General features: G+C 36.9%; 3 protein-coding genes and 1 long non-coding RNA gene across 5 annotated transcripts; 2 read left to right on the top strand and 2 right to left on the bottom strand.

The window, feature by feature from the left end:
• Window positions 1-381: 381 nt before the first annotated feature.
• On the top strand, window positions 382-10,401 carry LOC110805405 (uncharacterized). The gene is made up of 8 exons (XM_022011010.2): window positions 382-888; window positions 5,916-5,996; window positions 6,097-6,156; window positions 8,400-8,443; window positions 9,519-9,561; window positions 9,675-9,746; window positions 9,837-9,938; window positions 10,043-10,401. The coding sequence occupies exons 1-8, from the start codon at window positions 469-471 to the stop codon at window positions 10,160-10,162; spliced, it is 942 nt and encodes a 313-aa protein (XP_021866702.2). The 5' UTR covers window positions 382-468; the 3' UTR covers window positions 10,163-10,401.
• An 840-nt stretch (window positions 10,402-11,241) lies between these two features.
• On the bottom strand, window positions 11,242-11,946 carry LOC130470413 (uncharacterized). The gene is made up of 3 exons (XR_008930700.1): window positions 11,809-11,946; window positions 11,588-11,697; window positions 11,242-11,481 (listed from the first exon to the last, which is right to left on the bottom strand). It is a non-coding gene; the product is annotated as an uncharacterized lncRNA (long non-coding RNA).
• Window positions 11,947-12,038: 92 nt separating this feature from the next.
• On the top strand, window positions 12,039-16,221 carry LOC130470412 (protein MAINTENANCE OF MERISTEMS-like). Of its 2 annotated transcripts, XM_056840532.1 has the most exons (4): window positions 12,039-12,554; window positions 13,786-15,278; window positions 15,369-15,803; window positions 15,880-16,221. In XM_056840532.1, the coding sequence occupies exons 2-4, from the start codon at window positions 14,292-14,294 to the stop codon at window positions 16,003-16,005; spliced, it is 1,548 nt and encodes a 515-aa protein (XP_056696510.1). In that variant the 5' UTR covers window positions 12,039-12,554; window positions 13,786-14,291; the 3' UTR covers window positions 16,006-16,221. The 2 variants fall into 2 exon arrangements, with proteins under 2 accessions (XP_056696510.1, XP_056696511.1); XM_056840533.1 differs by lacking the exon at window positions 12,039-12,554 and having other exon boundaries at window positions 13,437-15,278.
• A 262-nt stretch (window positions 16,222-16,483) lies between these two features.
• Window positions 16,484-20,175, bottom strand: LOC110805415 (uncharacterized). The gene is made up of 3 exons (XM_022011017.2): window positions 20,172-20,175; window positions 16,838-18,505; window positions 16,484-16,746 (listed from the first exon to the last, which is right to left on the bottom strand). Exons 1-3 carry the CDS (start codon window positions 20,173-20,175, stop codon window positions 16,484-16,486), a joined length of 1,935 nt encoding a protein of 644 aa, XP_021866709.2.
• Between the last annotated feature and the right edge of the window lie 535 nt (window positions 20,176-20,710).

Genomic DNA, 20,710 nt, shown 5'->3' with positions numbered 1-20,710 from the left:
ATGACAAATCAAGAGGAAGTCTATGTTAAAAGTGTCGTGATTCATTTTGGACGAAAATGACTCTTATCAATAATTCAATACTATTAATTTGGTATTAGTACAGGTTAATGTGTTATTGTCTGTCAATTCACTACTAACTAATACCAATTAAGAGTACAACCAGCATTGGTTGTACCTGGGTATAACCCAAAATTTGTGTCATTAGTTCGATTAGTACTGACATAATCATTGTTGACTAAAAAACATACTTCGTATATTACATGACTTGTGTTCAATTTGATCGTAAGACACTTGATGTTTAGAAAACCTCGAAAAGATCTGAATTCGAGCCCACTACTTTTGTCACTTTAACATGATTTCGCATTCTCAACTCAACAAGAGCCCAATCCATAAGCCAATTACTGAATTACCCATATCTCAAAATCTGTAAAAAAAAAAAATTAAAAAAATAGTGCAAAAAAAATAGTGATGAACAATCTATTGAAACTCCACCATTATCACCCTCCCCTCCACTCACCACCACCACCACCACCACCATCACCATCACCATCACCTGTCTCCCTTCCTCACCCTCACTCCTCATCTTTCATTCTCAAACCCATCAAATTCTCCCGCCATTACAATGCCTTTTCAGCTTCAATTTCTCTCTCCTCCTTCAAACCCAAAGCTTTCATCTCTGACATTGTTCCTTCTTTCTGGGGTAATCAACAACAACAAGAAGAAAATAGGTTGACTGATAATGATTATAATGATGATGATTCAGGGTGTCTCGAAGATTTGGACCCCGATAGTCCAGTTTACCAGAAAACGCTAAGATTGGTGGAGTGCGCCATGTTTGCTGCTGTTGCTGGATTGACTTATTTGCTCAGTAATTCTCTTGCTATCGAGGTTAGGGTTTTCTGGGTTTTCAATTTTTTTAGTGTTTTGTTATCTGTTATTGTTTCTGGATTTGGTGATTGGTTCACGCACATGTGTGTAAGTGTGTTTTCTGGATTTTCTTCAATTTTTGTTAATTATAAGTGATTTTTGTGGTATCATGTAGTTGGAAATTGAGGTTTTTAGCATTTTGTATAAGTTTTTTGTTTAATAAATTATGTGATTGTGTGAATGATTGTATTGTTTCACGGAACTTAATTGCAGTAACTGTGTAATTCATTTGTGGTTGTTGCCAAGAACTTCTCAGGCCGTTGTTCCGGAAGTGTGTTTGCTCAATTCCAGTCTACAATGTATTCTTGTCACTATATTGGATAGACCCATAAACATGGTTTCTCGGTTTTTAAATTGTACGAGCACCATATTGTACTCCTATAAGCATATATGGATTCCATTCCAAAAGTGAACCAATTAACCAATCACTAGGAACGGAATATAGAAACCATTCTAGAATCGGAACCAAGCATATACAAATAGGTAACGGCTTTCAATCCGTGCCATCATGGTATGAGGTTTCATTTCATTCTAACTAGTTGAACCAAACGACGCCGTAAACAATTAGATTAAGGAGTATATTTGTCCACATTCTTTAGAGTAGGTATTTTTAGTCAAAGCACCACTAATTTCAAATATTGTTGGGCAAACTAGTTTTAAGTCGAGTTTGGCTTTTGTGGTGGTGTTTTAAGGCACTGTTTAATTAAGCTTCTAAAAAACTTATGTTTCCTAGAAGTAGTTATCCAAAAACCTTTTTTAGTGAAACACTTTCGAGAAATAAAAATGTTTGGCCACAAATATTTAAAACACGTATGAGAAATAGAAATAGTTTTACATTGTTTGACCCATTTTTATCTTGTGAGAAATTCTTGTTATAAAATATTTTAGGTTTTCTAAATCAACACAACCAATTAAAAAGAAAGGGGGAAAAAAAGGAAGTTACTCTACCCACAACCTACACTGTGATTAAGGGAAGTGTCAAACATTCGGATGAACAACTAGAGTCAACAAGTGTCAATGGAAATAAAAATGTCAATTGCATATAAACAAGCTCAATTGTTAATAATCATGATTTTAATTTACAGATGAATTCCCAGCAAAGTTTGTTCCAGTCACAATTACAACCAAGCGAAATCTATAGCACCCAAAAAAAATTATGGAGTAGATCAGCATATTTAAAAGAACATGGAAAAGAGGAAATGCTTAAACTTCAAAATATTCCAATCAAAAATATATTTCCTCCGGATTTTTTTTAACTTGCATCATTTTTCTTTTTATGGAAGTTGCATATTAGTTGCACCATTTCCTTTTATGATATGTTTTCACATGTTTTTTGGTGTATTTACACAATAAATACCCACTTTACCCTTATGACCTTACTTACATAGTTACATTTCACATTTACCATTGTTACCTAACCTTTCCCCTTCTTTTTCTTTTGTTATCATATGGACGATTTTGATATTTACAATTTATCTTAATCTTTGTGTCTAACTCAAATTGTGGAAGTAAAAAAACGGTGGAAGTATCAAGCAGCATACCCTTCATGATTAGCAGCATACCCTTCATGATTAAAGAGGAATAGATCGATCTACAAAATATCAAAGAATTTTAGATCCACAAAATATTTCGTAATTACTAGTAACCTTTTTAAGTGGACGATAAGGTGACACTGATGGCCGTGAATTTCGGTGTTTCACTTTTCTATCGAGAAATTGACATCAATTGTTATGGTGGAAAATGTCTAGTAATGATGGAGGATTTGAGAAGATGAAGATACCAGATTACCAGGTCTGATGAGAGGAGAGAGAAATAGAAGCGGATAATGTTTTTAAGTGGGACATGGAGGGATATTGTTGTAATGATAAGGGCATGATTGCCCAACAATAAGTTTCACTAAAGGGAGAAAATAGCTCCCCGAGAAACTGTTTATAGAAGTTCCAATGGAGCTTCTCCTTCTCTTCATTCCAAGAAGCTATTTTGGGCTTCAAGAAAAATTGTTTCTCCACCTTGTAAACCCCGTGTTTGGCCAACAAATTGTTTCTGAAGTTGAGACACACTTCCAGAATCTTGGCCAAACAACACCTAAGCTACCAAAAAAATGTTTGTAGGATTCGTATTTCTTTTATTTATTTTACTACTTCAATGGCTAGTTGTGGCAAACACCTATTAGCACTATTGCCTCTATGTTGTTGACAGATTGTAAAACATTAGGAATTAGGATAATTGATTATTAGGCTATCTATTCCTTTCCTACATGTTCCAAGTAATCTCTTACGCCCATTTGTTCCCCCTAATTTAAACATTCTAATAGATTGTAAAGAAGTTCAAGAACATGTTATAATGGAGGTGACGTACGTAGGCAAGAGGGTTAATGTTGGAGCGTATCAGCAATTGGTTGTTTGAAATTTAAGGTGGTCTCTGTGATCCTGTGTGATTTAAACTTGGAACAAAATGTTACCTAGTTTGTTATGGCTCGTCTTAGGGACTTCTTGTGGCGATTTTTGTGAACGTTCCTTAGTTTAATACTACAAACATTTTGATGGATGTGAAACCATCTCTAACTTGTTTTTGTTCGATTTTATATCATTGCTTTCCCTAATTACTAATTTACTAGTGCCGTCAATATGAGCTCAAACTTGTTTGACTTCAACCAACTATCTATGGTCTTTAGTCCTTGTTTGAATGTGGGCCGTTGAGGTGGGACATCATCGTAAATAGAGTTATTAAGATCATCGTTTAGACGTCCCTTGACCCTTCCAAAGATTGTTGTTTGATAGGGATTTCATATCTTCCTACATTCTTGCTAAAATCTACCAAATTTTGTTCATTCTTAACTCACTCTTCACACTTGATTAACTATTGTACCACAAATAGGTTACTGTTGGATTACATGCTGGATCACTTGTTATATAGTTCAAAAGAATGGAGAATTGTGAGAGAGGGATTACCAAATTTACAATGAGAGGAGAAAAGTGCTAGTTGGATGAGGGCATGACATAGGGATTTGTCCTTTCTTATTTCTTTTTGCAGGGAAAATAGAGAGTAAGAGTTGTATGAAGGAAAAGAAGAGCAACAATACCAATTACAACTATAGGGAGGGTGATTGAGAGAAGAGGAAGAGAAATAGGGCTGCTGGCCTATGGGTGAGGCAGGGTTTAGTAAGGGACGAAATTTGTGTTGCCAAATATGGGAGGAGAGACATTCAGTAGCTTTTTGGAGAAAAAACCTTTCATTGATATATAACTTTAAGTGAGGGTACAACAACGGGTAGTTGAAATAGACTATGTAATTTGTTTATTCAGTTCTTAACTTCTTACCAATATTACTTTTTCTTCAAAGAAAATAATCCCACATTTCATTTAAGTGTTCTCTTTTCTGTGGTGGCAATCACTTGAGGGTCTTGGTGTTATGAATTAGCATAACTGGATTAGGAATTAGAGGAAGAAGAAAGAGTTTTGAATTGATAATATGGAATTACAGAATATAAAGGATAATTATCAACCTTTCGAGTGGTCTGATTCACTCCCAAGAGCTAAACAAAGCTAAGGGGTCGTTTAGTTGGGCCGTTTGACATGGGGTGGAACCAAGTTAAAATCCATTCCATCCATTTTATTGTTTGGTTGGGCTTTTTTGGAATAGCCTCTCAATGTCTCATACCAAGAGAGTTTTATCTCCACTCCATAACCCTAAAATTCCATACCCACCACCCCCTGTAAGATTATAAATCCATTCCACTCATTATTCAAACCCTAGTTCATAAGAAAGAGAAGCAGCACACAACAACAGTATCCGGGAAGATTGACAGTGCTCAACACATCCGATTTGGCTACCATCCGCCAATCATCTTCTCCGGCAGGCAGCTTCATCGGCGACTCCGCTGAAGATTTTTTTTAAGTTGGAATTTATCCTCTTCAAAATTGTTTGATATTTTAGGTTTGGATTCTCCTTTGAATTGTTGCAGGGGAATATGGATTTTGATGAGCAGCTATTTTCCAAAAAAAATCCTTCTTGTTTGTTGTCGTGTTGCAACTTCTTCAATTTGTTTTGGGTGTTGAATTGCTGTTAGTTTAGATTTGAGATTGAAATGTTATTATTTTTGCCCCTTTTTTTCATTTTTTTTCTTGTTATTTGAGTCTGCCACTCAATTTCTTTGTTTTACAAATTAAATCTATCTTCTTTTCTCCTCAATATTTTTTTTTCAAGTTTTGTTGTTTCAAATTCAATTCCAAGAATGAACCAAACATTATGAATGGGATATAAAATCCATTCCAAGATTAAACCAAACAATTTAAGAATAGTATGGGATTCTGAATCCATATTTCCATGGTATGAGGTTTCACACCAATCCATTCCAGCTTAGTGAACCAAACGCCCCCCCAAAATGGCAATTCTATGTTCTAGATGCCCTCTTCTTTCCCTACTCTCCCTTTTTTATAGCATTTCTGATTCTGTTTTCTCTTAGTTAGCCAATTATCTTCCTCTTCAAGCTATTCTTCACATGCTAATTATGCAATATCTACACTACCTCTTCCTGTTAGGCTAGTTCGTTACAGATAGTGAGGTTTTTCCTCGATTAACGACCTCGGTTCCTAAATGTTAGTTACACTTATTGTACATACATAGACCAAGGAGCGTGGGAGAGAGACTGAGAAAGTGTAAAATGTGGAGCATGTGTAAGAAAAAGTAGGATAGAGAAAGTGTTGTAAGTGTGGTTTTTTGTAAGAGAATTGGGAAAGTAAGAAAGAGAGTGTTGTAACTGTGGGTTAAGAAAAAATTTGCCAAAATAGGAAAAAGCAAAAGTGTAACCAACAAAAAGGAAAAAACGGAAGTAGAAAGCGTAAGCAGCAAAGAGGCAGTAGTACCATTGTTTGGAGTGTTCTTCTCATTTGGAAATGCTTGAAACAATATTCCCACCATGTTCTTAACCTACGGTGCTTTTTTTTTAATTATCCAAAAGGTTCTTATATTGCTGTTGGTTTCTGCAGAATTATTTTGGATGCTTTTTCGCATTACCAATAGTAATTACTTCCATGCGTTGGGGTGTTGCTGCTGGCCGGAAAACGATGGTATGATCTCACTTGCACTTAATTATTGTATCTTTTTTGCCTCTGAGGCGCTGATGATCTGTTTCAAGGTTGTGACTAATAGTTTTCGTTGATCTTATAGGTAGCAACAGCAGTGCTATTGTTTGTGCTGTCAGGACCTGTTAAAGCATTAACCTATGTGGTAAAATAAAATATTCTTTACTATGGGAGTTGCACCTGCTTCATTTCTTGTATTTACATTTGCAAATTTGGTAATCGTCAGACTGCTAGCCACGGCTTCTTGTTTTCTTCTGATTTCTTAGTCTAAAATGTCGCATCTTTTATTTTTATGTTAGCAATTATGATGTTCTACAGTATGATCTAGAGTGGGGTATACAGAGGGTTAGAGGTAAACTTTTGGATCAGGCTACAGTTTTTATTTTCTACTTTCCAACAGCTTTTGTTATTTCCTCCTTTTCCTTCATGAACCCTTTTTTTTTCTGGTCAACCAGCGATACAACAAAATGCGAAGTGAAACACTCAGTCCCTTTTACTAGCTGATGGAACTTTGGTAATGAGTCCTGTGAGTCGGTCTTCTTACCTATTGTTTTCTTCGAACTAATAAGTTAGAACTTCCCTTGCTTGCAGTCTTGCACCCATCACGAACCCTGCAGAATTCACAGTTAGTGTATATCTTACCTTAATGTCCTCTTCCTCCTGATGACTTGCTGGAATTAGCTTAGTTTAAAAAAGAATGAAAAGAAATCATGGCCAGAAGTCTAGGACTGTGAGGTAACTTGTAAAATCGAACATTCTTAACTGCTTCTTTCCTTCCCAACACACAGTCAGACCACTTGAATATTCCCGGGGGTTTTCAAATAACTCGACTCCTCCTGAACCTTTTTTTATTTTATTTTGATAGAAAAAGAGATTATAGATTATATATTTATATTAATATTAATATTAAGAAAAAGAAGAGAAGAAACAATGAGGAAAAGCAGTCCTCTTACGAAAACTAAATTACAGATTGCCCCAATTCCTTTGTACTTCCCCAACCGAGTAATTCTTAATAGCTCCACCGGCTTTAGCCCATAAAGATGCTAAGTATGTGACCTTGACCCACAATAACTCAGAAGGAACCAAACTCTTGAAAGCACTCTCGAGTTTCTCTCTAATCAGACACACCACATAATCACCATGAAAGCATTACTCCATAAAGATGCTAAGTATGTGACCTTGACCCACAATAACTCAGAAGGAACCAAACTCTTGAAAACACTCTCAAGTTTCTCTCTAACCGGACACACCACATAATCACCATGAAAGCATTACGCCATAACAATCTGTTCTCCTTACCTCTGCCAAACCCCCCAAAACAAATTGAAGGGCAAACCCAAGATTCTTCTTGAAGCGCAAACAATCTCCTCCAACGGTAACTCACCGTTTTACAATGTAAGCAAATATGTGAACATGATTCACTACTTGCACGGAAAAGCAAACACATATCCGGTGAAATAACTAGTACTGGCCTACGCTTTTGGAGCATGTAATATGTGTTAATCCTCCCTAACGCCAAAGTCTACATCTCCTACACCTCGTTAGTTTGCTTTCCTTGCTTGCTTTCACCCGTGCTGTGAATGTCTAATATAATTATACCCACCATGATCATGGATTCTTCAAGATAGATTTCCTTTCCCTCTCCCGCCTTGGTCATAGCATGACTTGCTTCTCGTCATACTTGGCAAACAAATTCTCTCTTACTTACTTGATAAAGGGTATGCTAGTAGCTCCACAATTTTTTAGTCCTTTAGCAGCCTCCACTCCTCTCACGTGCATGAAATTCCTCCTTGTAAAGAATAATAAAATAGTAACTTGATTGCATCACAACACTTTTCAAAAGTCTGGTCAATTATTCTTTGTTTATACGGGGAATTTCTTCTTATTTTAGGGTTTTGATGTTAATAACTACATGATCTGGGTCAATTATGTATTGCTAAACAGAAAATCCAACACCTATTTTCTCCTGCTCATTATTATCTTTTCTCCTCAATGATAATAGAGAAGCTTGAATAGCTCTACTATCCACAGATGAAACAAACCCACAATTAGTAAGATTCATGCACAACATAAAACCCCTCAACCAATTACATCAAGGGATAGGAAAAAACAACCCACAAAATAGAGTTGAGGAAATAATAAATCCAAGTGATTTGGAGAAAGTACCTGTAAAATTTTGCGGTATAAAGTGGTAGAAAGTGTTAGAATTGACTTGGTGGCTACTGGAGGTGGGGAATCCAACCTTGTCTGACAGCGTCAAGTCATGTATTTTAAAGACAAACAAACTTACTGTTATCTCTTTTCAATTTCTTTTAAAGATCATACATGATGCCATGTTTATGGGCTTGTAGTTCTTGGTACAAAAACTTATGGTTTTGTTGTTGGCAGTTGATGCATGGATTACTTGGATTCACCATGGGCTCTTTGTGGAGGTAAACTATGGCCTTCGAAGCATCTTGATATTTTTATTTTGTGTTCTCTCATGATACTATAGATCATCGACCACTTTATCCTCCACCGGTCTAATATTTGTTCGTATGTTTCTGGTATATGGTTTGGAAAATCCCCGATGTTCTTTCTGGTTGATAGTTTTCATCTCATTTTTGTTGGATCCTTCATGTTTGTGCTGCTGTGCATTCACTTGTTGATAACTACTCCCTCCGTCCCGGAATACTCGACCCGGTTTGACCGGCACAGAGTTTAAGGGACTTGAATTGACTTATTTAATTTAATAGGTAGTAGTTGATAGTGGGGTATTATTTTAACGTAGTTAGTGGGAAATGTGTAAAGGGGTGGGGTTGGGGAGAGTAAGGGTTGAATTTTATATTATTTTTTGTATGGAGTAGGGGGTAGGTGGGTTAATAGGGGTGGAGTGAGAAATAATATAATATTGTTAGAATATTTCCATTTTTAGAAACAGGTCAAGTATTAAGGGACGGCCCGATAAGGAAAACAGGTCAAGTATTCCGGGACGGAGGGAGTAGTATACATTACAAAGAATAAAACTGCATTTGGATAGACAACTAAAGTACATTAAGAAACTGGAATACTAAGTGAAATTAAGAAAAAGGCTAACGAGTGAAGGGGAAATTAGCTTTAATTAATGACAAGGTTTGGTTTGCTGACACCCCACTGCTTCTCTGGAAAAGGTGGAATGAGGTCCTTTTTCTTAAAAATAGTAAAATGATCGTTTGTTTTAACTTCCTGAAGCCATCCTTATTTATGGGTTTGCCTTAATATTTTTGGGTTGGGATAAAAGTGTCAAATTCACTTGCTTGGTATGTTTGCAAAAAACTGATGCTGCATATCATTGTGCCTGTTTGTAGAATGGCAAATGTTTTAGTTGAATATCACGCTTAAGCTGACTTTTACTGAAATAATGTTGCACTCTCTTTTGATATAACTTCGTATCAGCCGTTTTCTTCTGTGTCTGCTAAGTTTTAGTCTCTTTTTGCCTTCCTTTTTCCTTTTTCTTTCAATATTTATCTCCGGGCTTTGGTTGTTTAGGTTACGAGTGAAATGGAGTATGTCGATCTTCTTGTGCACATTGGTATAGTTCTTTCCACCTTTGCCTAAAAAGGTCAATTGCTTCAGATTTTGTTAAGCTACTTTCAGTTGTTGCATAGCGAGGGCAACTTTTTTTCTTTTTTTTTTTTGATGCAGGTTCGAGCAATAGGAGCGTTAGGATATGTTCTAACATCCTCGTTCTTGATAAGGGAAAACATACTTGCTTTGGTAATTAATTGAATCCTTTTGTATATAACTTGTATATTTCATGTGGTCGGACACAAGATTGCACCTTACAGCGTTATTCTTTTGTTGCAGATCACCGTCAATGTACATGCTACCCTCACCTTGATATTCAACTCATTAGGATTAAATACAGTTCCATCAATGAATACGATATATGCTATATTTGGTACTCTGGTAAGACTTCTAGATCCAACCAAACATCAAACAAAAAAAAACCATTTGTATTTTCAATTTATCTATTACGTATAAGTCAAGCTTACAACCTTCTTTTCTGGCAGCTATTGTTAAACTGTTGCTTCTTCGTATTTCTTCTGCACATCCTATATGCCTTGTTCTTGAGTAGGCTTGGGATGAAAGCATCACTGGTGTTACCGAGATGGCTAATGAATGCACTATAGTATTATTATCTATTTACAGCTGCTGTGTACCTGCTGTCTCATAAATTGTTCTCCGTAAGTTGTAGACTTGTAGTGTATTGAATCGAATCTGAAATGGTAGTTCATGCACAAAATTAAGGATACAATCAATAAGACAAGGACTATTTTTTTGTTGTATACATATGGTTTTTGTATGTCTCATGAAAAGAATCTTATTATGGGGAAGAGAAATAAAACACGCCTTGTGTTATTATTTAGTACGCATTTTGTCATCGAATATGATTCTCATGGACCGGATTCATCTAATCTTGAGAGTGGTAGTCAATATTTGGCATCTTGCATTTGTTAGTATGGCTGAGTGCTTGCCTGCTTGATAATATGGCTTTTCTAGAATGTGGAAAGCAAGTTACAAGCAGAGGGTGTCAATGTCAATTTGTGCAATGTAAACAGAAAAAAGAGGGAGGCCAACACTACATAATTACAAGAATAAATTCTTTGAACATTATTAACTGTGTTGAGAGAACACAACTGAATTCCAATTTATGAATAAAACATCATCTTGTGTACTTAATTTGACAACAAAAAGTTACAAAAACTGGAGCAACTCGATCAGCTGTCAGCAGTCAGCAGTCAGCACCATCAAAAAATCAGAGTGATGAACACGAACTAACAAGTCTACTGATAAAAAAAAGTGTGAAGCATACGACTACTTAGTCTGTTGATTGGCAGGTTCTGTATAGTTGTGCATAACCCATCCTTTCTGTATTCTTAAACTCCAGAAGCTAGAACAACTTGCCTGGCAAATACCATGTTGGAATACACCAACAGAATAAGCTGAACTTGAACTTTGGTTAGATGCTAAACAGATCTACTGCAGCTAAAATTCTCAGCAAAAAATATAGCATGCAAAGTAACCAACTGCAGAATTTACCTATTTCTCAACTCCAGCATCACCTCAGTAAGGCACTAACCAGCCAGTCATATTCCTATGTTCATATTCATAACATTCTCCCAGCAGCTTCTACACACGGATTCGATAATGGTGGCTACTCCGTATAATAGTAAAATCAATCTCTTTGCGTCTTCTCAATCACAATAACTTTAATAAAGAAAGCTCATTTGAAATATGCAAAACCATTTAACAATTAACAGTGAATGACACAAACCAAACAGTTTAAAGAGGGTCTCCTAATGTTGACTTTTACTTGTTTGACGGGAGTTGTAGAATTGAGAGAAGCGACGCTCTGGAATCTTGGGTTTGGTTGTTTTTTTACGCAACCCAAAGATTTCTTGTACCAAAGGAACATGAACTAACACCAATTTCCACGCCATCCACCAACCTGCAACATTAGATTACAAGATTTGATTATTCATCCATTAATTAATCCAAATCAATCAATTAATCAAAATCAATCCATAATCAGATTCACAGTTTGTTGGAATTACCTAAGAGGAGGACGAAAAGAACAAAGAGAAGGGCGAGAGAAGGGCGTACGAAGAGGAGAATTAGGTAATCCCAGGAGGAGAGAGATTTTGGCTCCATTGACATGTTTCTCCTGCACTTTGACCAAACCAAAACATCAAATAAACCATAAACTATAAACATCAAATAAAATCAAAGATCCAAAACTGAAAATAAACCAAAAACATCCAAGGAAGGAACTTACCAGATTAATGGATAATCAAACAATGAAAACGACTTTCTTCGACCAACAAAAAAAAAAAAAACCAAATAATTTCGAGATTAATGGGCTCAGGCTGCCTGGGCTCTCGCAATAAAATAAAATAAAAACGATATGCTAGGAAAATGCGACGTGTTGAAATTTGAAACCAAGAGTGTTAAAAACTCACCCTATGTCAAGTGTAGAGCATGTTTATCAAATAATTAGGGGATTTTTATTCGACGCCCTGTTCCGTTAATAACGCCCTAGTTTATCACGTGAAAGTACGATTCTGCCCTTTAAATTCAAATTCACCCCCCTCCTCCTTCATGACCATTCTCCTTCTCTGCTCTCTCCCTCCCTTCCTCCTGCTGGCACCCCTCCCTCAACGCCGCCCCATCTCCGCCTCCATCACCGCCCCATCTAATCTTGCAGCCCCATCTCCACCGCCATCACAGTTGCATCAAATAACCCCAAATTTGCTGGAGTTGGCCATATCGCCGCCGCCGGAGTTCCCTGTTTCGCGGCGGCGTTGAAGACCTTTCTTGCGAATAATCCAACGGAGCAAGCTTCCCCTGTTTCGATGGCCCTGTTTCGACGGCCTTGAAGACCCTGTTACGGCCCTGTTTCGACGGCCACGGCTACGAAGAGGAGCCCACTGGTTGTCGCCGATGAAGGTGTGAGCGTCAATGGCTCCAAAGAGGAGACCCACATCGACGCCGTTGTCTCCTCCATTACCGCCGGCGTTAAAGGTAACTGATTTTTTTTTAATTTCAATGTTGGTGGCGCACACCATTTGCGTGGCCAACCATGTGAGTCGCGCACAACCTGTGCGCCATTGACAGGGTAGGCGACGCAAGTTGTGTGCGTGGGCGGGAATTCTGATTTTTCGAAATTTGATTTTTTTTTTATTTATTTATTATTGTTGTACTATATTACTGAATTATAATTTAATTTTTATAAATTTCGATTTTTTTTATTATTTAATTTCGATTTTTTATAAATTTCGAATTTATTATGTTAACGGAATTTATAACGTTAACGGATTTTTATAAATTTCGAATTTATTATGTTAACGGAATTAATTATTAATGTTAGGGAATATTATTAATTGATGTTAGGGAATATTATTAATTGATAAATGTTAGTAAATATTATTAAATTATTATATACATCATAGTTTATATAAATAAAAATATTCGATTTTTTTTATTATTTAATTATCTGTTTTAATTTAGATTATGCAATATAATATTTTAGTTAATTATTAATGTTAGGGAATTTATTATGTTAACGGAATTAATTATTAATGTTAGGGAATATTATTAATTGATAAATGTTAGTAAATACTATTAAATTATTATATACATCATAGTTTATATAAATAAAAATATTTGATTTTTTTATTATTATTTAATTATCTGTTTTAATTTAGATTATGCAATATAATATTTTAGTTAATTATTAATGCAATATAATATTTTAGTTAATTATTAATGTTAGGGAATTTATTATGTTAACGGAATTAATTATTAATGTTAGGGAATATTATTAATTGATGTTAGGGAATATTATTAATTGATAAATGTTAGTAAATATTATTAAATTATTATATACATCATAGTTTATATAAATAAAAATATAGTAAATAATATCAAAATGTATTATAAAATTATTAGCGTTTAAACGATATATAAATGTTAGTTTGGTAACAAGTATGTTTCACGCTAATAAAAATTTAAAAATGTAATCCAGGTCACGTTGGTATTAAGAACCAATAGTTGTTAACAAGCATATGTCATGTTAGAATATTTAGCAACACTAGAAATGAGTAACGTAAATTTGAATATTTTATTAGCAATATTTAGCACTTTATAAATGAGTAACGTAATTTTGAATCGATTTGCAAATATAATTGAATATTAATGTAGGAATTAATTTTTAATGAAAATCAACCTAATATATGTCACGTTTGAATAATAGCGACTTACGAAGACCAACGTCGAATTTGATGAGGATAATGTGGATGATGTGAATGATGTCGTTGTTGGTTCTGGAGTGAGGCATACGAGAAGTCGGTGTGTAAATGCTTCGGTTAGGAGAGAGAGAGAGAGAGAGTTGGTTTACCATTGGGTGAGGAGTATATTGAGGAGGACTTGGAGGACTTCACAACTGCTTTGGATAACGCCTTGCAATCCACCTCACCCCAGGCGCAGTTGAATAGCTCGCCACCTCAGTCTTCTCATGGGTCGAAGGTTTGCCATGACTATGACGTGGATTCTGAGGGCGATGAGGACGAGGGTTCTGAGGGCGATGAGGATGAGGGTTCTGAGGGCAATGAGGATGAGGGTTCTGGGGGCAATGAGAATGAGGGTTCTAAGGGCGATGAGGAGCCAGTCATTCCACCTCGCGTCGTGGTGCGCGACTCTAATGCTCCTATTACTATTCATCGACGTAAAGGGAAGTTTATTCGTAACCCTGAGGGGAGTATGAGTACCACCGGACGTTGTCGTAGAGATAAGGGGACTAGAGACACATGGTTAGTTACTGGCCCGATGGGCGGAGGTCCTTCAGACGGTAGCGTTATTCCTAGCTACCCGGCTCACGTTGGGAGGTCCTTATGGGAAGCCATGTTCAATCGAGGTAAATTGCATTGCCAGAGTAGAGTAGTGGTATGTAAGCGACTAATGAAGTGGTATCGTGGAATGAAAGAAGATCTGCGAGATAAGCTAGGTGAAAGTTCGTTGAGTCATTTGCCATTTATGATGGCATCCCACATTGACGCTCCTTTGATTTCAGCTTTCGTGGAGAGGTGGCAACCGGATACGAACACTTTTCACTTGCCATTTGGAGAGATGACGATCATGTTGCATGACGTTCAGGCGATACTTGGGATTCCTGTTGAGGGGAGAGTAGTGAGTTGTACATACGACGACACGAGCAGATCTCTTATGAGCCTTATTCTTGAGTTGCTTCAGGTGAGCGATGAGGCGACCCTTAAAGCAGGGAAAGCGCCTATATGGCAACGCGGTTGTGTGAAGACTTCTACTATTATTGGCAATTTGGAGGGATTGGCTAGGGACCCAGATTGTGAGATGACTGGTTGGCTATGGACTGCTATTGGATGTTGTTTGTTTACTGATAAGAGTAGAAGTCGGGTTCGCTCGCAGATCTTACGTAATCTAGATCATTTGGATCGTGTACCGAGCTACTCTTGGGGCTCAGCTTGCTTAGCCTTTCTTTATCGCCAGCTGGGTATGGCTACACGATCAGAGTCACGAGGTATTGGAGGTTGTCTCACGCTTCTTCAGGCGTGGATATATGAGCATTTTCCATGCTTCCGACCACGATCAGTCAGGAAGGATATAGGACATAATGATCCTCGTGCATTGAGATGGGTTTATGCTCCAGAGAGTAAGGATCAGACTAGGTTGGCATCGTTTCGTGCTCGACTAGACAAGCTCACACCAGAGCAGGTAATATAAACATAATTAATTGTTTTAAGTGCATATTGCTTATGTTTTATATTAGTTATAATATTTTGTTGATGTTATCATTATTCGTAGGTTTTGTGGACGCCATTTGGCGCCAACCCCGCCACACCTTGTCCGAGGACTACTTATATTGGGCCCATATGTTATCGTGACATTGGCGAAATATACAACCCTGATCGGGTTACTCGACAATTGGGTTATGTGCAGCGTGTTCCGCAGGAAGTCATTTTCTTTGGTAAAGCGTATCGGCCACCTAACTCGAGGAAGTATGAGGTGGAGTTTCATGACTTGACACATATAGACAAGTTGTGGAAACGTTTCGCAGTCGATGGTTATGCTGCCAGTTTGATTCTCGCGTCCCTGACTCTTGTTCCAGATGGTGTGCCTTACTTGTGTGAAGATGATTATGATACATGGTTTATGGGTCACTCTCATCCATACATTTGTCCTGCTTTTGCTGCATTTCCACCGACTGTAGTTGTACCTGACCGCTATCACACTGAATACGTAAGTCTATTTACTTTTATAATTTTATTTTTAAACATTTGGTTGTCGTTAACATTTTCCTAAATTCATATTGCAGTGGATTGGGCGATATAACCAAGTCGTTCATGGACTTATTGAAGCTCATAATGATCATCATCACCCGATGGTGATAGCCGCCCAGAAGTTATTGGATGATTGGAACTTTATTTTGCATTCCCAGTGACTGTAATAGCTTTTCATGAACTTCAGTTGCATTGGACTTTGTATTTCAATTTTTATTTGGACTTTGTAATTCGTGTTTATTTTGACTTTGTAATTCGTGTTTATTTGGACTTTCTAATTCGTGTTTGTTTGGACGTTTAGAATGGACTTTGTAATTTAATTTGGGATGATTTTGTTTGTTTAGTTTATATTTGACTTTTATAAGTAATTTCGTTAACATTGCATTTCCAAATAACTAAATCAAAGCAACTACGTCAAAGTCTTTTAATTAATACAAACTAAAATGAAGCACAACATAATTCAGTTAGTTTATTACAACATAAATATTTAAATTACACTATGATCTACCCCTCCTAAAATTAAACTCATCTGAATATCGATCCCAAGCTTGTCTCCTAGTCTGATATCTTGATTCCCATTCAAGAACGCTATAATCTGCCAATTCTCTCCAACACGGTGGAATGGTTGGTAACAGAAAATCAGGAGTCAAATCCAGAAGAATATAGTGATTGGTATCCAGAAGAAAAATCAGGAGTCAAATCCAAATGGTTGATCTCTCCAACAAGCGTTGATCGAATCTCACCATATCGTTCTTGATCACCCAAGAAAAACTCTGCGGCACATCGGAATCCGCAGTTCCCGTCAGGGATTACATCACAGTATCCTCTAATATACTGCAACATGAATTGAGGTAACCACTCTTTGAAACCAGGCGGGATTAGATCAATGCTCATATAGCTTCCTAATGAAAAATAAAATATAACCAACATTAACGATTTAATATAAAACAAACTCTAACGTATATATGTATATATATATAATTTGATAATTACCTAATGAAGACCTCGTTTGTTGGGTGCTCATTGACGACGACCCTTGATCACAACTCCGACGAGGACCCATATTACGCACATGTTCGACAAAACTGAGATTCCTTGTAGTGGAGTTTCTTTGTTTCCTTGATCTCCCTCTCCTAGTTAAGTTGGGTTCCGGTTCCTCAAAACCCGCATTCTCGGGATGCAACTCATCGTGAACGATTCTCGAAATATCTCGGACAACTGCAATATCTCGAGCTAACACGTCATCGACAAGGGATCGGAATAGCTCAACGACTTGTGCGGACTCCTCCACAAACTCAGGAATGTCCGCCCCATCTCCGATCTCCAAGGTCCTCCAAAATCGATGGACAAGGTCAAGATACAAACCAACTCCACCTTGGACCTCCATATATATGTTGCAAGCACATGGGAGTCCATGAGTGGACAATTTAGCACAACCACACCTCTCAAAAACTTCGGTACTTAACTGTCGCATCCTCGTATGTTCTTCCAAAATAAGCTCCAAAGCATGATGGGACACACGACCAACAAGGTGTTGGTATAGATAACTCTTGAATAACGCACCATGTCGCCGCCTTGAACTCTCTAATCCATTTTTAATCTCTGTAACTTGGTTAATGATAGAAGCATGCACTTTTCTAAAAACAGTGTCCAATGACCCTTGCGAACTTCCAAGCCAACTCTTTACGACAGAGTGTTGAATCTCGACCCTACAAGTCGTTATGTTGCCAAAGTGAAGGACCTCATTCGTCCAAGCTAGAACAAACTTCTGCCTATGATCAGTAAGCCATGTGTTGTGCACATAATCGATAACGCTCTGCCATCTTACATAGCGATCTTCCATGCTTGCAACTGCACGATCATATTCTTCCACATTCGACGCCTCTATGATTCTTTTCCAAACTCCGTTCTCGAACGCTCGACCAACGTCCTTGTTCTTGTTGCACAAAAATGATACGCGGGCCTCCACGTCGTTGTTGATATGCCAAGTACATAGCAAATGTCTGGAATTTGGAAAAACCTCGGCAACAGGTCTCATTAGACCACCCTCTTTGTCCGTCAATATTGCCGAGGGAATGACACCCTCCCCGAGGAGCAGCTTCAACTTCTGTAACACCCAACGGTAGCTCGCTGCAGTCTCGTCTTTCATAAATGCATAGGCGATTAGGAAATTCTGATTTGTCGGTGTCACACCAACAATCTCCAAGAAAGGAAATCCATATCTGTTAGTCTTGTACGTCGAATCCAAACCAATAACCAGTGGATATGTGCGTAACACCTCCACCATTGCAGGGTGAGCTAAGAATGCGCGGTTTATGACTTTACTCGTACGGTCACTGCAAGAGACCCAGTTTATGTAGTCGTGCTCTCTGGCTAGATGCAACATCTGCTCAGCAACGTTTCTTCCTTCTGAACCTTCTCGTCTCATCTTTTCTTTGAAGTTGTAAATGTGCCTCATGTTGGGATGTTCATCTGGAAACTTGTTTTTAATGGCCACCATAATATTTTTTGGCTTAGCTTGTGCATCGTTCATCTCGCGAACAACTTCCTTTGCACCCTGACTAAGACCACTAACACCACGGTGACCCTCGGGATATACAATCAATATGTGATTATGTGTGCCACGATCATGAAGCAACTCAATAACCCAATTATTTTCTTCTACTCATTGTTGTTCACACTTAATCATAAACCGACAACCACATGCCTTACTCTTTGTGTTTGGTCGTTTTGCGGTCTCTGGATCCCTACAATTGTTTTCCCTCCTTCCCCGATCGCATTTCAAGTAGCGGTACTTACGACCATCTTTTTGCGTCGTTTTGTACGAGCTACTTATCAATATGAACCCCAATCCGATAGCCACTTGCTTTGCTCAATTCGCTGCGTTTTCAAATCCATCGAATATTTCATTTGTTGCAAATAGATAACTATAATCAACACCGTCGCCACCATAATCCGGAAGTGGGGCCTATAATAAAACATAATTTAATAATTAAAATCACTAACATAATTTCTAAAATTCATAAAAATTAAATTAAAATATAATTTCCAAATAAAATAACAATTAAAATGACACATGTAATTTCTAAATTTTCCTAAATGAACATGTAATTCTAAATTAAATAACAATTAAATTAACATATAATTTTTAAAATAATGTTACTTTGCTCGTAATAACTAACATACTTTCTAAAATCACTAACATAATTTTCTAAATTAAATAAAAATTTAATTATCATATTATATTCTAACTTTGCGCATAATAACTAACATAATTTCTAAAATATATAAATTCTAAAATAAAAAAATTCTAAAATAACTAACATAATTTTCTAAACTAAATAAAAATTAAATTAATAAATTATAATATTAATTTTGCGCATAATAACTAACATAAATTCTAAAATAAATAAATTTTAAAATAACTATATAATTTCAATTTCTACAAATTTCTAAAATCACTAACATAATTTTCTTAAATAAATAATTATTAAATTAACTAATTATAATACTAATTCGAATAACTTTACATTAAAAAATAAAATTTTATTTAAACAAATTTTAGTTTTGGCGCACAAACATTGCATGAAGAACATGTAACTGGCGCACAAATATTGCATTGGTTCCATGGAACTGGCGCACGGAATTTGCACCAGTTCCATGAACCTGGCGCAAATTCTGTGCGCCAGTTCCATGGAACTGGCGCACAGAATTTGCGCCAGGTTCATGGAACTGGCGCACAGAATTTGCGCTAGGTTCATGGAACTGGCGCACAGAATTTGCGCCAGGTTCATGGAACTGGTGCAAATTCCGTGCGCCAGTTCCATGGAACCAATGCAATATTTGTGCGCCAGAATTTAATAAAAAAACAAAAAAAAAACACCATTTTTACCTCCTCCATTGAAGCTTACAAGCTTTCCGGGAGCCGATTTTCCGAGACAAATTCCACGACTATATACACCGCCGCAACTCCCACATGAATTATGAAGAAACAAACGTTTTCCGGAGTTTCAGTTTTCCGGCGAATAATGAAGAAACATGTATGAATTTTAGTTTTCCGGCGACTATGAAAGGGGTAAAAAAATACTCGCCGGAATTTCATTTTTCCGGTGTCATTTCGGCAGCCAGTTGGTGGGGAAGGGGGGTTGAGAGAAAAGTGAGGGAGAGGTGAGGTGAGAAAGGTAAAAAAAATGAAAGGGAGGGGTAAGTTTTTATAAGGGTATTTCTGTACTTTCACTATGAATAGTAGGGCGTTTTTAGCGTGGGCGGGCGTCGAATAGCGATACACTAGATTAATGATATTAAAAACACTAAAAGACTAATATACCCATTTTTTCTCGATAAACATTCTTTCTCCAACCTCTCCCCTGCCTCTCTTCTTCCCTGATCTGATATTCCCAGTTGATAAAAAACTTATTTCTCCCTCCTTGCCAAGATAAGATATTTGAATATTTGATGCTTTATTCTTGATTCTTGATTCTTGATTCGTCTTTCAAAAAAATAAAATTACTGCCAATAATTCTAAATTTTAGTTGAGGACTGGATACATAGTTCATAGATTAAGAGTTTATTAATTTTGCAAAATTTTAGTGGAGAAACATACGCCATTGAACCAATAAACTTCAAATCATACTCACTCAGAAGTTACAAACTTCAAATTACTGGTCTGGATGAACTTTCAAGTGCATTATAGTCTTTCAAACTGAAAAGAAGGCACCTTAGGTAAATTCTCCAAAAATTATTTCCGGCAGTCATCCAAGAGCAACGAAAATTCTGTCTGTCAGTCATATAAGAGCTCCGGAAATTTGAACCGGCAGTCAGGCAAGAGTTCCGGAAATTTGATCCGGCAGTCAGACAAGAGTTTCG

This window comes from Spinacia oleracea, chromosome 3 (assembly GCF_020520425.1).
Source record: "Spinacia oleracea cultivar Varoflay chromosome 3, BTI_SOV_V1, whole genome shotgun sequence".
NCBI lineage: Eukaryota > Viridiplantae > Streptophyta > Magnoliopsida > Caryophyllales > Amaranthaceae > Spinacia > Spinacia oleracea.
The sequence above is the reverse complement of the archived record's forward strand: the minus strand, read 5'-3'. Positions and strand labels throughout refer to the sequence as shown.

Coding starts and splice junctions, on each gene's coding strand:
- LOC110805405 (XM_022011010.2), top strand. CDS start 469: ATGAACAATCTATTGAAACTCCACCATTATCACCCTCCCCTCCACTCA. Junction 5,997..6,096: donor CTGCTGGCCGGAAAACGATG/GTATGATCTCAC, acceptor TTGATCTTATAG/GTAGCAACAGCAGTGCTATT. Junction 8,444..9,518: donor ACCATGGGCTCTTTGTGGAG/GTAAACTATGGC, acceptor TTGGTTGTTTAG/GTTACGAGTGAAATGGAGTA.
- LOC130470412 (XM_056840532.1), top strand. CDS start 14,292: ATGAGTACCACCGGACGTTGTCGTAGAGATAAGGGGACTAGAGACACA. Junction 15,279..15,368: donor ACAAGCTCACACCAGAGCAG/GTAATATAAACA, acceptor CATTATTCGTAG/GTTTTGTGGACGCCATTTGG. Junction 15,804..15,879: donor ACCGCTATCACACTGAATAC/GTAAGTCTATTT, acceptor TTCATATTGCAG/TGGATTGGGCGATATAACCA.
- LOC110805415 (XM_022011017.2), bottom strand. Junction 16,747..16,837: donor ACAAACGAGGTCTTCATTAG/GTAATTATCAAA, acceptor ATTTTTCATTAG/GAAGCTATATGAGCATTGAT.